Below are 15,340 nucleotides of genomic sequence, written 5' to 3'. Positions count from 1 at the left end.
TTAAATTTTTAATTTTTTAACAAAAAATCTTATTTTTTTAAAAATAAGTATGTAATATTTACAATTCATAACTATATTAAAAAAAATCCAATAATTGTGATTTCGAAAGTCCTTTTTTCAAGTTTTAGTTTTTTTTTTCTCAGTGCTTAAAAGTGAAAAGCCCGTGTCGTTTAACAAAAATCACACCAATGTTTTGTTTTTTTGTTTTCCCAATATTCTTAGGAATCTCAGAAACCTCACTTACAAATAGTAAAATACAACAAATTTTCGTCTATTATTATTCTTGCTTTTATTAAAGAAAATCATGATTTTTCAACTGCCAAACGTACGGATCGAAACTTTTTTATTTTGTTTAATGACTCAATAATTATTCATAATTTTTTTTTTTTTTGATAATTGGAATTTGGGACGGCATTATTAAATCCAATGAAAGCATAATATACATTTAATAATTATTAAAAAAGGGAGGATGGAATTCTCCTGAAAAAGAAAGATGCAATTGGACGGTGATCATAAAGCTGAAATCACGACTCGAGCTACCTATTAGATTAAATAAATAGAACCCACGTGGCGCGAAGTTAACCACCTCTGTTGCACTTTTTTCACGTGACTTGGGCGGAGTTCCCCACCCCACGGCCCACCGCTCTCGGAACAAAAGCAAGGGCACATAAGTAAATTCAGCACTCATTTTCCATAGCTCAGCAGAGAGAAACTTCAACGTTGACACCGCGTCAGAAAATTCTTGGAGCTTTGCTACATTCACAGACACGGACACGGAGAGCGAGAGAGAGAGAGAGAGAGAGAGATGGTTGGTGTTTGAGTCTAGCACCAACTCTGTCTCTCTCACATTGTATATGCTACGGTTTTTCTGAGATCGTGGAGGCCGAAATTTCGCCCATTTTCACTGTTCTATCAACTTCCGTTCAGTTCAGTTCCGTCCCTTCCTTTTTTTTTTCGTACTTGTTCTTCGTTTTTCCTCAGTTTCTTTCCTTTTTCCAGCTTTCATCGCTTTATTCCACGCGTAAAGCTTCATTGTCTCTGCTTTTACTTCATATTTGCGCTTTGAAGCTACGTCTTTGTATATATTTTTCCCATCTCTCTCCTATTGTGGTCCTCAGAAAGTTTGCTTAGGTCAGTGAAATTAATATTCTTCTTGATTTTTTTGAAAATTATGGACCTTATTGTAAAACAGTTTTCAAGATCTACTGGATGCTTCTGATTTTCAAGTAATTCGAATTTCGAAGTGTATTTCATTTTCCTAGTTCAGAAGGTGAATTATTTGGATTTGAAGGGGTTTAGGTATTTTTGTTGAATGCATTTACCGTTGGATTAATTTTAAGCACCAACGTTTAGATGCGCTAAATTCGGGGAGTTTATGGGAAAGCGTTATAAAGCTTGTTCAGGAGCGTAATATATACATACATTAGTTTATAAAGCGGTTTTGGATTTTGTGCTACAGACAACGGACGTTGAGGAAGAGCGAGAAGAGAGAGTAGCCAAGCCAAAGCGTTCAGACTTGGGTTTTTTTTTTTTCACAACAACGCGGGCAAAGAGGCTGAAGCGGCGACTTATGCGGGACTCAGAAGAGAATCACAGAAGGAATTGGAGCTTCTCTGTTCTCTAACGCCTAACAGCTTCGTGAAAAGGACAAACAAACCAGAGGTAAACTTCACCTAGTAAAAGTCGTTGTGCTTGTAGATGATGTATGCTTGTGTGTGTGTGTGTGTGTGTGTGTGAGAGAGAGAGAGAGAGAGAGAGAGAGTGACGGAGCGGTAGGTTGGGGACCGGCCTATCTGCAAAGTTCCAAGATCGGTTGCCACCGAAAATTATGTGATATTCCGTTACTTCGTCTTCAAGCGTGGTGGGTTGCCACTACTGCAAGTCTTTCTGTTCTGACATGCCATTGATTGTCGTTGAAGGAAAGAGTAAAAATGCAAAACAAAATTTTAGATAATTAGGAACGAGGGCAATCTGTGAAAAGTAGTAATAATAGTAATTATAATGATAATGATATTATTAATGGCATAATAATAATTATTATTAGGATCTAAGTATTATGAAATGAGTTAATCACAACAAACCCAAGAGTAAGAGTAACCTTCTTTTATGCTTTTCCATTTTATTGGGTGCTTGCTGATAATCATGATTAGCTTGTCGTTTCAGATACATGAAAGCCTTTTTTTTTTTTTGGTTGTTGGATAAAACACACGATTAGCTTGGTGGTGCTGGTATAACCCTTAGTTAGTTCGTTTCTCTTTTTGCGTGTTTCCTTTATTTTTCTTGAGGTTGGTTGGTTAAGACCCATGATTAGCTTCTTGTTGCAGATGATGATGCGTCTAATATCTTTTAACAAGTGCAACAACCTTGCTTTTAACATCTAAACCGTCTTGCATTTTAGGAAAGCAATAGCTACTGTGAGTACTTGACCACTAGCACTTATTTTTACAAATTGAAATTATGGATTTGTGTTGATTGAATTGGCTTTTGGCCCTTGAAGAACTGTTGATAGAAACTGGAAATTAAGAAATGGGAGCAATAGGTGGGGAAGAGCTAATGAAGTGGGAGAAGATGCAAGGAGTGAGTGGTCGGGAGGAGAAGATTCTTGTTCTTGTCAGATTGAGGCCTTTGAGTGAGAAGGAGAGTGCATCGAATGAAGTTGCAGACTGGGAATGCATCAACGACACCACAATATTATACCGGAACACCCTGCGTGAGGGATCCACATTTCCAAGTGCCTATTCTTTTGGTAAGGATGCGTTCATCTATATGTTTACTCTGTCCACAGCTAATCCTTTTCCATGGCTGCATCTTGAGTACAATGTTACATGTAGCTTGTATGGATGAGGCAGGTTCTCTTGCTTTGGAACGTATTTAGCAGACTTGTAGTATACACACAAGCAACTAACCATTTGTCATGATTAAAATTTGCTTGCTTTAAGCTTTGGGCTGGTATTCTTAGTAGAGCTGGGCTAAGTTGGGTTATGCCCAAGAGTGTGGTGGACCTATTAGCATGCTGGAATAGGTCTCATAGTAGTGCCCAATTAGCAGCCGTGTGGCGGATGATTCCTTTGTGCCTAATGTGGTGTCTATGGTTGGAAAGGAATGACAGATGTTTTAATAACAAGGAGCGTGCAATGGGGGAAATCTGGAACTTCTTTGTATTCTCTATTTTCCAGTGGTTTTCTGCTATTGTATTGAGGGGAGGGAATGTTCATGAGTTCTTATCTTCTTTCTAGTCTATTAGAATGTAATTAGGTGCCTCTCTTAGTATATTTCCTGTGTACTTGGGCATTGCCTAATTTCATTCACATCAATAAAAATGATTACTTATCAAAAAATTTGCTTGCTTTAAATAGAATTTGTAGATAGCTTGGAATGCTATTGTAGCTCTGCTTCATCTTCTTCTTCTATATTTTTTTGGTCGACACTTTTCTCAATTTAATTTGACTAGAAAGCTTTAAATTTATTTTTCCCTGAATTATCATGCATTGCTTATAAAACCAAAACATTTTCATAGGTTTAAGTATTGAAATTAGGCTTAGATCTTTTCAATGCATCAAGCATCAAAACAGGCGTTACCAAATTTGTGTTGGATTTTACAGTGGTTTCAGTTGGCAGATGTTTTAACAGAGTTCATAGAGATATAGGTTGGTGTATGTTATCTCAGTTCTTTTCCTTTGGTCTTATTTTGGTGACAGACAAAGTATTTCGGGGCGACTGCTCTACAAGACAGGTATACGAGGAAGGGGCCCAAACAATTGCTCTTTCAGTTGTCAGCGGTATCAACTGTAAGTATAATAGTGTCCTGGCTATCTAATCTATTTTCTACATGTTTATTACTCAACAAGTGAAAACTTTCCACCATTTTGTATTTTCAGCTAGTATTTTTGCATATGGGCAAACAAGCAGCGGAAAGACATACACTATGGTTGGAATTACCGAGTACACGGTGGCAGACATATTTGACTATATACAAAGGGTAATAAAAACTACAAATCTGGTGTGTTTGTTCCAGTAGCAATTTCATATTTCAATGAATATTCTTGTTTGTAGATTTTGTTGACAACTTTTTTTTTTTTTTTAATTCAGCATGATGAAAGAGCGTTTGTTTTGAAGTTCTCAGCAATTGAGATATACAATGAAGCTGTCAGAGACCTTCTTAGCACAGATAATACTCCTCTTAGGCTGCTAGATGATCCTGAGGTGGATATTAGTTTTCTTGTAAGTTCCTTCTATGAGTATATGTATTGATTTTGTGATATCACATTATCATCAGCGAGGGACTATCGTGGAGAAAGTTACAGAAGAAACTTTGAGGGATTGGAACCATTTTCAGGAGCTCCTTTCCATTTGTGAAGGTAGAGTATTTTATAAAAATTCTGCTGTTTTCTGATATTTTATATGTATATTTTTTAACGTAGTATATTATTGCAGCTCAAAGACAGATAGGGGAGACATTGCTGAATGAGAGAAGTTCCAGATCTCATCAAATTATCAAATTGGTTTGTCCCTTCTCCTTCCCCTTCTCAAATTAGAGCATATATTTTACACGCATTGTTCTTGTTTTTAACCAAAACCTTCTCTGGGTATTCACTGTTGCAGACAATCGAAAGTTCTGCTCGCGAGTTCTTAGGCAAAGGCAATTCAACCACCCTTGCAGCAAGTGTGGTATGGACAAATTATTTCCCATTCAATCTGATGTTCAATGACAAAAACATTGCCTGTGGGTTTTATCAGAAGATTCCAGGGCACAAAATTAAACTGCAAAGGTAGTTAAAATTTTTGAAGTCTGTGTCTGTGTTTATTATATGCAGAATTTTATAGATTTGGCAGGGAGCGAGCGTGCATCTCAAGCATTATCGGCTGGGGCAAGATTGAAAGAAGGTTGCCACATAAATCGTAGTTTACTTACTCTGGGAACCGTTATTCGCAAATTAAGGTTGTCTAATTCTTCTTTCTTAACAATTTTCACCTGCAAAATCATTCACCAGTCTAAGAATTTTCTAACCTATCATCAGTTAGGGTTGTGGGTGTGGCTATTTGTTAGTTACTGATCGTGTCTATTTCAGAACACTTTTATGGATTGAAAGCTTTAGTGCAGTTCTATATTTGTATTGAGTTGCTATCACAAAAATTGAAGCTTGGTTGCTTCTACCACAATGTTTAGGATGTTGCTTGTAGTGAGAATTCCCTTGAGACATTAATTCCAGAACACAATATCTTGTTATGTTACTGTCTCCAAATATTTTGCTTGTTACTTGTCAGATGCTACACTTTGCACTATGACGAAGATAAATTGTAAAAAATATTGGAAGGGTAGTGACTAGTTTCTCTCTATGGGTAAAATCTAAGCAACCTTAATGCCCTGTGAGAACTAAATATTACCTTGTTCATTGACACTCAAACCTTGTTCCCACATCATTGGTTCATCTCTCGTTCTCTCTCTCTCACTGGTTGGGTATGTGTGCACATACGAGCTATTTTGCTTGATTTTTCTGCCTTTCTGGTGTTATTTGGTGATTGACATGCTATAGTGGTAATAATATTATTTCTAGCTTCATGATCTGGTAATATGATTGTATGCAGTAAGGGAAAACATGGACACATCAATTACAGAGATTCTAAGTTGACTCGCATTCTGCAGCCTTGCTTGGGTGGCAATGCTAGAACTGCCATCATTTGCACTCTGAGTCCTGCACGAAGCCATGTTGAGCAGACTAGAAACACTCTTTTGTTTGCTTGTTGTGCAAAAGAAGTGACGACAAAAGCACAGGTCAATGTTGTCATGTCCGATAAGGCCCTGGTTAAGCATTTGCAGAAAGAGCTGGCTAGGTTGGAGAGTGAGTTGAAAAGTCCCACCCCTGCTTCCTCAACTAGTGATTATGCAGCACTACTGAGAAAGAAAGATCTCCGGATTGAAAAGGTTATTACTCTACTTTATCTGTCTTAACTTCCCTTCATATGTGACCACAGTTACACATTTTACTATATTTGTAAGTCAAAATGTTATTTGCACTATGTTGGGCCCACCTGCACGGCGGCGCGCGGGGATAGGTTGCGTTTGGGTACTGAGGTAATCTCAGGTATTCTGTGAATAATAGTGAAAAAGTAATGATAGAATATTGAATAGTAGTGAAAAGTAATAATAAAATAATGAATAGTAGTGCAGTATTCTCAGTACCCAAACTAGGCCTCAATGTCATGCTGAAGTTGTTCCTCTTTTTCTATCACAAAATGTTAGGAAAAAAGAAAAAAAAAATGTCATAAGAGATGTTAGAGGGTTAGCATCTGAATGTGTCGGATGTCGTCCATGGGTTTACAGGCACCTACTTTCAGAAGGTGCTGTGTACATCTTTTTCTTAAGGGCAAGGTCTTTGTGTATCTCTTTTCTAAATAAGTTCATAGCTAGTTTTGACAAAAATGTGACAACCATAGACTTCAAAGTATAGAACTTTGTGCCACTCATAAGACTATGAAAAGATTCCTTTATAAAGTACCCTTAAGGATCTCTTGGCTAGTTACAAATGTCTTCATTTTTCTTTAGTTGATTACATGTTATAGGTTTGTTTCCAGAAGTGGCTGTATCTGATTCAATTATTCAATTTGTACTAATATCCGTACTGTATTCATGCATTCTGAAACCCCCTTTTAACATAATCCAGGAGGCTAATAATATGACCTGGTGTGACACCCAACTTAAAGCATTTTAGATTTTAAAGGTATACGAGTTATAAAGAGCAAGCAACTTGTTACATATTGACTAATTGTTTATATGTTGTTCTATCATGCAGATGGAGAAGGAAATTAGAGAGCTAACTAAGCAACGAGATCTTGCTGAATCGCGGATTCAGGATTTGCTTCGCATGATTGGAAATGAACAAAATTCAAGACAAGTACATAGTTTCATAATCATTATTGAGTTCCATTGCATGTTCAGAATGCTGTTCTAACTGCTAACTCTTGTTTTTATTCTCATTCAGGCTAGTATTAGTGATCATCCTAGATCTCATGGGGAAGATATGTGGGATGATGATTGTTCAGTATCAGAATCAAGTGTTGCTGATCTTGGTTATCCAAATGTAGGGGTCAGAAAGTTTGAAAATCCTCATTATGATGATGGAGATGGAGATGGCAGGAGCTATCCAGAGGACCATTCTCTTTCTGATGGTACCTTGTCACCACTGTCAACTGGAAAGCAATTGGTTAGATCTCATTTTAGTCAGAGGCAAGCGGACAGTGCAGTAGGAACTGCAGAAGATGCTGATGACTACTGCAAGGAAGTTAGATGTATCGAGATGGAAGAGTCGAGCAAGGACAAGAATTCTGAATCCCATGCCTTAAGAACTGGTAGAAATGAAGAAACACTGGCTTTGAATGTGTCTAGGGATGGAGATGGAGCTGGCCAGGAAATGATGTCTACTCCTGTGAATGCAAATAGAGAAGTAAGTCAAATCCAATTTGTTTCCTAAATATGGCGTGTTGGAGCAGAAATTCCATGATGTGCAAATGACTATTGATTCTCTCGTCAGTTCTTACCTAATTATGTGCAAATGACTATTGATTCTCTTGTCAGCTTACCTAATGAATCATCTCCACAGGCCATGGAAGCTGGTATGATGAGCTCTGGAAGGCTTAAGTTAACAAGGAGCTGGAGTTGTAGGGCAGATCTCATGACTGACTCAATTGAGAGCACCCCACTTAATTGGTTTGAAAGAGAATTCCCTGGAAGACCAGAAGGTCTTAGAAGGAAGTTACCTTTATTAACTTATGATGCCAACGCTAGAAGCTTGTCAAGAAATGATTCTCAGTCTTCTATTGGGACTGCTTCCATAGACGAGCAACAAGCAAAGGGCGCCAAAACTTCTGCAGATGTGGAAATTACAAGCATCCAAACTTTTGTTGCGGGACTAAAGCAAATGGCCAAACTTGATTATGAGAAGCAACTTGTTGATGGTCATGTGAGACCATGCCTGTTTACTTATATTTTAACTCCTGTTATGCTAGTATTACTTTTCTCATAATCTCTGTTATCCTTTAGGCCTCGTTTGTTTTGGGAAAACTTTTCATCTCATCTCATCTCATCTAATCTAATCATTACAACTTTCCCAACTTCCAATACAAAATAAAATAAACAATTCAACTTTTTCAAATCCCAAAACAAAAATAATATTAAAAAATATACTCTAACAATATTTTATTCAACTTTTTAACTTTAATCTCATCTCATCTCATCTCATCTCCGAAAACAAACGAGGCGTGTCAGTTGAAGTTTTTTGTATTCATGTCAACAGGAAAATACTATTAGATGCAATGAAATGCTTGTATGGGCTTGGAAAAATACTGATAGAATAATAAATTGCAGAGTTTAGAAATTTTGGGCAGGCTAAATCTCATCAAATTTGCCACCTCCATTTTCTATGTGCATGCTAGGATCAGGAGACAGGACCAACTGTTGATAAGTTTGGAAAGGATGTGCAAGATGTAGGAGTTGATCCAATACTTCCAGCACTAGAAGCTCCTCTAGATTGGCCTCTGGAATTTGAGAGGCAGCAGAGAACGATAATTGAACTCTGGCACACCTGCAATGTATCATTAGTCCACAGAACCTACTTCTTCCTGCTCTTCAAAGGTGATCCAACGGATTCCATTTACCTTGGGGTGGAGCTAAGGAGACTATCTTTCCTCAAGGAATCATTTTCTCGTGGAAATCAGATTCTGGAAAATGGTCGGAGTCTCACACTGGCCTCAAGGTTCTCTCTCTCTCTCTCTCTGTCTCTCTCTCTGTGTGTATGTGTGTGTGTGTGTGTGTGTGTAAGGAATCTCTGTGAAGAAACCTTTAAATCTGAAACTCTGGGATGCGAAAATATTTTATGGTACAAGTTTTTTTTCAAGACCTCGTGCGCCTTTCTTCTCTTTACCCATTGGGAAAAGCGGATGGGTGTCCTAAGAAAAATGTGGTAGAAGTTTAATCTTTCTTTCAACTCTTTTCCCTCCGGTCTGAGGCTTTGTAGATGTTACACTTTTGGTTCCTTGCAACATAGAAATTGTTCCACGGGTGTTTTATGCACAAGAAACTAACATGCTTGTTTGGAGAGACAGCATGAAGGCTCTTCGTCGGGAGAGAGAGATGCTGAGCAAGCTATTGCAGAAAAGATTTTCAGAAGAAGAGAGAAAGAGACTTTTCCAAAGATGGGGTATTGCATTGGACTCAAAGCGCAGGAGACTGCAGCTGGTGAATCAACTGTGGGGCAACACAAATGATACGAATCACATCATAGAGAGTGCTGCTATTGTTGCAAAGTTGATAAGGTTTGTAGAACGGGGGCGGGCCCTCAAAGAGATGTTTGGGCTTAGCTTCGCTTCTCCACATGCAAGACGGAGATCGTTTAACTGGAAAAACAAGAAGGCAATCCTTCTGTGAGCTTGTTTGTATGCCCATACATATATATATAAAATAGCAGAGGTGATGTCTTTCGGGTTAGTTTGGCCATATAGCTTTCTTTTTTCACGATTGAGGTTGAGACAGCTTGTTTATGATTGTAATAGAAGCCTAAAAATCTTTGACTTGGAAAACTTCATTGGGTTTTGGGAATCTGGCTTCTGTTGTATCCTTCACGAATATAATCCATGCGTGTCAATTTCTTGGATCTGCCGAGTTAATTAAACTCTAGTCATCTCTCCTTGAAACTCTCTCTCTCTCTCTCTCAAACACACACCCTTGTAATACCTGAGAAGATGATTTCCTATCTAAATTATATGGCAGTCTGTCAGCCTCTCATTGAGAAGGTGAAACATAAAAATGTATTTGTTAAACTGCAGAGGATTTTGGCTTAATGCAAAACGAGCTATACCATACATCAAGACTCTAATTGAAGTCAAATTGTGTTACGTCAGCAATACAAAAGATGTATCTTCCGGCTTCCATTTTCAACAATTTTTTAGGACTCGTTCCATTTCGCAAATGAGATTAATTGAGATTAAAGTTAAAAGTTGAATAAAATATTATTAGAATATATTTTTTTAATATTATTTTTATTTTGAGATTTAAAAAAATTAAATTGTTTATTTTATTTTTATAAAAATTTAAAAAAATTGTAATGATTAGATGAGAAGAATTGTGAAAATAAACAAGACCTTATAATTGAAATGTTAGTTCCGAAATAACATAATGGGCCACAAAATCATTTCTTTCCGGTGCTTAGGCGTCACATGGGAACAGGCCCCCTCATTGGGCTCATGTCTCAAACACAACTTTTTAAAAAGCTGCTATAAAACAAAAGCCCAGAAGAAATCCTAATCCAGGGTGTATACGGTGTCGTTTTGGTGTCCTAGCCTTCGACAAAAACTATAGCTTCCGCTGCCTGAACTGTGCCGCAGAAGGACGAAGAGTTTACCGAGAGAGAGAGAGAGGGATGAGCGTGGCATCTACAGCAGCGTACGCAGCTCGGAGAGCAGCCCAGAAGGAGAGGGTTCGGATCCTGTACAGGCGAGCCCTCAAGGACACTCTCAACTGGGCTGTCCATCGCCACCTCTTCTACCAAGATGTACTACTTCCCTGCATCATTCTTCACAGATCTTTTGTTCCCGATTCCATATCGTCGATTCACATAGCCTCAAATTTTGAATCTTTTCTTTTTTCTGCTGCTGCTCACCTTTTCCGCTTTTAATTTTTCTTGATTTCTCTATTTCAGGCTTCAGACCTCCGTGAGCGTTTCGACGCCAACAAACACGTGGTTCGTTCTCTTAGAGCCTTTTCCTTCAAACAAATTTCTCTTCTATTCGTTTAGAAGTAATTCAATTTCGCTGCAAAATTGGTTTTTTAAGCCTTACCAATGTAGTGGTCTTCTGTTTGTAAAATTATACCTATAACGCAAACAATCCCAACTTTGATTGACGGGGACTTGTAAGAGTGGGGCATTGCTATGGATAAATTTTAATTCGCGTTCTGATAATTTTTTCCCCTTTGTTTTTGCGTAGAAAATACTTCCCGGGTGTTGAATTATGAATGGGAACTGGCCAAATCGTTGCGAGGGGAATTTTTTGATCCTGGATTTTGGGAATTAAAAGACACTGCATTTTAATAAAATCAAGAGCATTATCTTTCTTTTATTTAGAGTTAGTCGTGTTTTCTTTTTCTTTTCTTTTTTATAAGAAAGTTTTATTAATATGAATGAAATAGGCGAAGTCATGCCACATGGAGTATACAAAAGAAACACCTAAATACATTCTAAGAAGCAGAAAACGTCAACAGAAAATCATGAGCAGTTGCTCTGTTAATCGTGTTTTCTTAGAGATTCTTAGAGCTAGCCATTGCCAAGTCTAAAATTTGGCTAGAATCTTACATTTTGACTATAATATTAACTTTTGACTATCTGAGTCCATATTGGATTAGCCATTTTAAAGTCAAAATAATAATATTATATTATATATTTTAATAATATTTGACAAATTTTTTTTTTCATATTTTGCAAATACACTTCATATATTTTAATAATATTTGATAAAAAAAAATTATACAACAATTCTTGAAACAAACAAACTAATTTTTGCCAACCCTTCTTCTTTTGCCAACAAGTAGAGTCATTGACTTTAATTTGTAGTACGGCAAGTCACTCGGATGCACATTAACTTTACGCACCCAGATTGCTACATACATTCATAGCATTGTGAGATTCACAAACCAACTACTCAGTATTAACCAAAAAAAAACTAAGAAAAACTATGATAGAAAATAAGAATATTTTGCTATTTATATTTTTATATTGTGTATTAAGCCGATAATGATAGAAAATAAATGTACCCTCAATTGGAAACCTCATCATAAAAGAAAAGTAATTTGGCAAGAAAAATTACCAGAAAGGGATGGAAATTAAGGAAAAATAATAAAAAAACTCCTTTGGCCCTTCAATAGTGTGTCGCCAAATATAGCTAGGTGGGGAAAGTTACTGTAGCTGTAGCTCAAAACTAAAAAGTATGGCTATAGCTAGTTCAATGTAGAAATTTTGTGACCAAAAAAAGTAAAATTTGCACTTGGCGTTGGCAATGGCTAGGCCATTGCCAATGCTCTTATGATGGTAAATTCCTGAGTTTTGACTGTTCAAATATGGTAGGAATCACCCTGAAAGAAAACAAGAAATAAAAGATCAGAGCGAGAGAATTAATTAGAATCTATTCTAGCGTGCTCTAAACCTACAGTCAACTAGCTACTTGCCTCAGTTGTCTCCTGTGAGAAGCGTGCCCATACCTACTACCAAAGGGATTCTTAAGCGTCCCTCCATTCCAGACGAGAGAGCTCAAGTCTAATTCTCATTTCCCACTTAGTCACTCACAAGATTCAGAGGGGGGAGCAGCAAGTCTTTTCTGAAAAAACTACCTTATTCATGTTTGTTATTTATCTATATGGTCTGTCTTTCGACTGTAAGTACTGGAGGAGAAGCTCCTTACTTCAGGGCATTGCAATAATGTCACTCACCCGTTATAAATAATGAGATGTCAACTATAATGAATGCTATTATATTTTAGAATCAACACTATGTGATATGTTGTTTCTGTGTCCTCAAAATGTTTATATCTTGAACTGAAACTGCAATATGAGCTTGGCAACAAGTCTTGTGTGCAATTCACATATCATCCAATTTAGTTTCAAGTTTCTCTCACGCAGTTCAGATGTTACTATTGTTTTTACATGACTATACAAAACATAGATAAGCACAGAAATTTGCATGGTATGCCGATGTATGGTATACAAAGCAGTTATCTGTGGAATTAAGGAAGGCGTATAAATTATTAGAATTGTGATGACGGTTATGATATGATGGTGAAGGTAATAAATTCTAGTACCGTATTCAAATGCAACTCCATGTGACTAAATTCTGTTCCTTTATTTTGTTAGTCTGCCTGATGAATTGTTTTGTATGTGGATTTACAGGAAGACCTTGACACAATTGATAGAATGATAGCTGATGGTGAAGCAAGTCACAATAAGTGGCGGCACCCTGATCCTTATATTGGTAAGCAGTATGGTGGAATGTAATTCAGAATTGAGGTTAAAATATACTTGTGTTCTACTGCAGCACCTCGGTGAAAAATCTTGAGTGTTATTTTGATGGCATGTTCACGATACTTCCTAAGGTTTGGAAATTACTGACAGAAAATCCATCTGTGTCTTGGATCTTAACATGCATATAAAGGTTATGACCCTTGTAGGATTGGCATTCGTAATATTTTTGGGACATTAGACAAAACTGCATGCATTGGCATGAGGATGGACTACTGTGCAAATATATTATTGAGTTATGTTCAGTTATCGTTGGATGCTGTATGTGATTGTGAAAATATGAATCCCGCAGTGCTTTATATTTATAGTTTTAAGTCTACCTATGCAGTATGGAGCCCACTTATGACTTCCTTTCCTTCATTTTTTGCAGTTCCTTGGGCTCCTGGTGGTTCAAAGTTCACTCGAAACCCAACTCCGCCATCTGGGGTGAGTTATTATGATAATTCATTTTTGCAGACATGATATAGAATCACTTTTCCTTTGTCAAATTTTGTAGTGAAGGCATTGCATTCTTGTTACCAAGCCTGCACTTGTGCATTTGAAACAATTGTTAAATGAAAGACTACATTGATTTTTGTCTATGTACTTGAATGTTGTGTACATGGGAGAATATGTGGACATGGATAGGCATTTTTCTTACATTGATTGTATGACCGTGGCCATATGAGATGGTTTCATTTTACTTGGAGGAATCCTCATAAAAAGGTATTTCTACCTTTTACCTTGTATACGAGACTGGAATATAAAAAAATGTGAGAACATTGGGAAAAAGAAAGAGGGAGATTCTATATGTTTGGGAATAGGGTTGTTTTCATTTGTTGAACTACTATGTCCTTTCTGTTGATATCCCATTATTCCTATTAGATTGTGAAATGTAGTAGTAATATTACATGTTGGTGGATGTTTCAGTTCAATCCGCAGCCTCTCGGACTTCACCACACTTGTGAGTCAAGTGATGTGGTTTAAATTTGTTTCTGACACAGTTATGATATTTTTTTATAAATGCAGATTGAGATAGTATACAACTATGGTCGAGAAGACAATGACTAAAACCTGCTTTCTATTTGTGGCAATAAATAAAGGTTAGTTAAATAATTTGCTTGACAGCTTGTTTTTTGGTAATTTTGTTTGAGCTTGTAGCTTAATCATGAAATCATTTTCAACAAGTACAATTGCACAATCGCTGCAACAGAATTGAATGAATATCAGGAAGGGATCAATTAATTTTAGGTCAACCTAGATTTGGTTATATGTTATTGTTCTTTCTTTGTTGGGAAACATGTAATGCAAGATATTAAAGACATTTTGTTGCTTATTCCCCTCAAGCATTTATATTAGCAATGTGTTCGACACACACACCCTATCAAGTATTGCACACAGTAGTCAATTGGAAGGAGTTGGGCTTATTCACTCTCTCTACTTGTTGTTAGATCTTTTCAATATTTAATATGAACAAAACTACTGGTGCAGATTGACATGGTCAATGACTCCAAAGATGATGATGGTTTTGACGATCAAGGTTGGTGTCTTTGATGCTTTTTATATGTGATGCCAAATGGTGGCTTTGAACTTTTGAACGCTTGAGATGTTCACTTGCTCATTCATGTTTATTTGGTTTTCCCTGGAAGTGGAATATAAAAGACCTCCCAAGTGTTAACTTAGCATGCTACATGTCGCAAATTCAGCATAAGCATTTTGATGAACACCTTGATTCTGTCCATCCGCACTCCTCCCCTGTAATTTTTTGCCTAGTCCGCAATTCGGCAATCATTCAACATTAATCAGGGTCTATCCAACCATGAAACTTTTACAGTCCGCAATTCCCAACCCTTTTTGGCCTAGTAAATTAAAAGGAGATGAGCGGATGGTGCATTAAACATGACTTTGAACCCACTGAGCCACTGCAACGAAGATGGTGTATGAAAACAAGGATTCTATCCATCTAGTGTGAAATATGATGTATTTTAATCATTTCATTTGTTAAAATGATCAAAATATTTCATATTTTACCCTAAAATAGATAATGGATACTATCCATTTCAAGTGAAATGGAAATGAACCTTTCATACTTGGAAAGGCGTTTTCTTTGCTCTGTATGTGAAGGAAATCTGTACACTATAACACTATAACGTTCCTTCCAGAAATTTTAGTTTTGAAAAAGCCTTGGATCTGTTAAATATAGTCACACCATTATCCTCGTGTCAAGATCATTTACGAATCCAAAGGTGAAACATCATCCATACTATCCCATTCCCTGGACTGCCAATTGATGCTTCCAATGAA

At 36.9% G+C, this 15,340-nt stretch overlaps 2 protein-coding genes across 8 annotated transcripts; both read left to right on the top strand.

Moving 5' to 3' along the window:
- Nucleotides 1–735: 735 nt before the first annotated feature.
- LOC109006538 (kinesin-like protein KIN-7E) lies at nucleotides 736–9,647 on the top strand. Of its 7 annotated transcripts, XM_018985842.2 has the most exons (18): nucleotides 736–926; nucleotides 1,000–1,131; nucleotides 1,460–1,662; nucleotides 2,325–2,414; nucleotides 2,498–2,746; nucleotides 3,699–3,788; nucleotides 3,879–3,979; nucleotides 4,090–4,203; nucleotides 4,277–4,358; nucleotides 4,435–4,502; nucleotides 4,603–4,668; nucleotides 4,815–4,939; nucleotides 5,587–5,923; nucleotides 6,792–6,893; nucleotides 6,981–7,442; nucleotides 7,599–7,958; nucleotides 8,431–8,750; nucleotides 9,100–9,647. In XM_018985842.2, exons 5-18 carry the CDS (start codon nucleotides 2,527–2,529, stop codon nucleotides 9,419–9,421), a joined length of 2,769 nt encoding a protein of 922 aa, XP_018841387.2. In that variant the 5' UTR covers nucleotides 736–926; nucleotides 1,000–1,131; nucleotides 1,460–1,662; nucleotides 2,325–2,414; nucleotides 2,498–2,526; the 3' UTR covers nucleotides 9,422–9,647. The 7 variants fall into 7 exon arrangements, with proteins under 7 accessions (XP_018841387.2, XP_035542398.1, XP_035542400.1 ...); XM_035686505.1 differs by lacking the exon at nucleotides 1,000–1,131 and having other exon boundaries at nucleotides 2,510–2,746; XM_035686507.1 differs by lacking the exon at nucleotides 1,000–1,131 and having other exon boundaries at nucleotides 8,437–8,750.
- Nucleotides 9,648–10,343: 696 nt separating this feature from the next.
- LOC109006539 (NADH dehydrogenase [ubiquinone] 1 beta subcomplex subunit 9-like) lies at nucleotides 10,344–14,762 on the top strand. The gene is made up of 6 exons (XM_018985848.2): nucleotides 10,344–10,544; nucleotides 10,692–10,733; nucleotides 12,929–13,010; nucleotides 13,428–13,483; nucleotides 14,066–14,139; nucleotides 14,528–14,762. Exons 1-5 carry the CDS (start codon nucleotides 10,413–10,415, stop codon nucleotides 14,105–14,107), a joined length of 354 nt encoding a protein of 117 aa, XP_018841393.1. The 5' UTR covers nucleotides 10,344–10,412; the 3' UTR covers nucleotides 14,108–14,139; nucleotides 14,528–14,762.
- The last annotated feature ends 578 nt before the right edge of the window (nucleotides 14,763–15,340 follow it).

This window comes from Juglans regia, chromosome 16 (assembly GCF_001411555.2).
Source record: "Juglans regia cultivar Chandler chromosome 16, Walnut 2.0, whole genome shotgun sequence".
In the NCBI taxonomy this organism is placed as follows: domain Eukaryota; kingdom Viridiplantae; phylum Streptophyta; class Magnoliopsida; order Fagales; family Juglandaceae; genus Juglans; species Juglans regia.
This window is presented reverse-complemented; position numbering and strand designations above follow the sequence as displayed.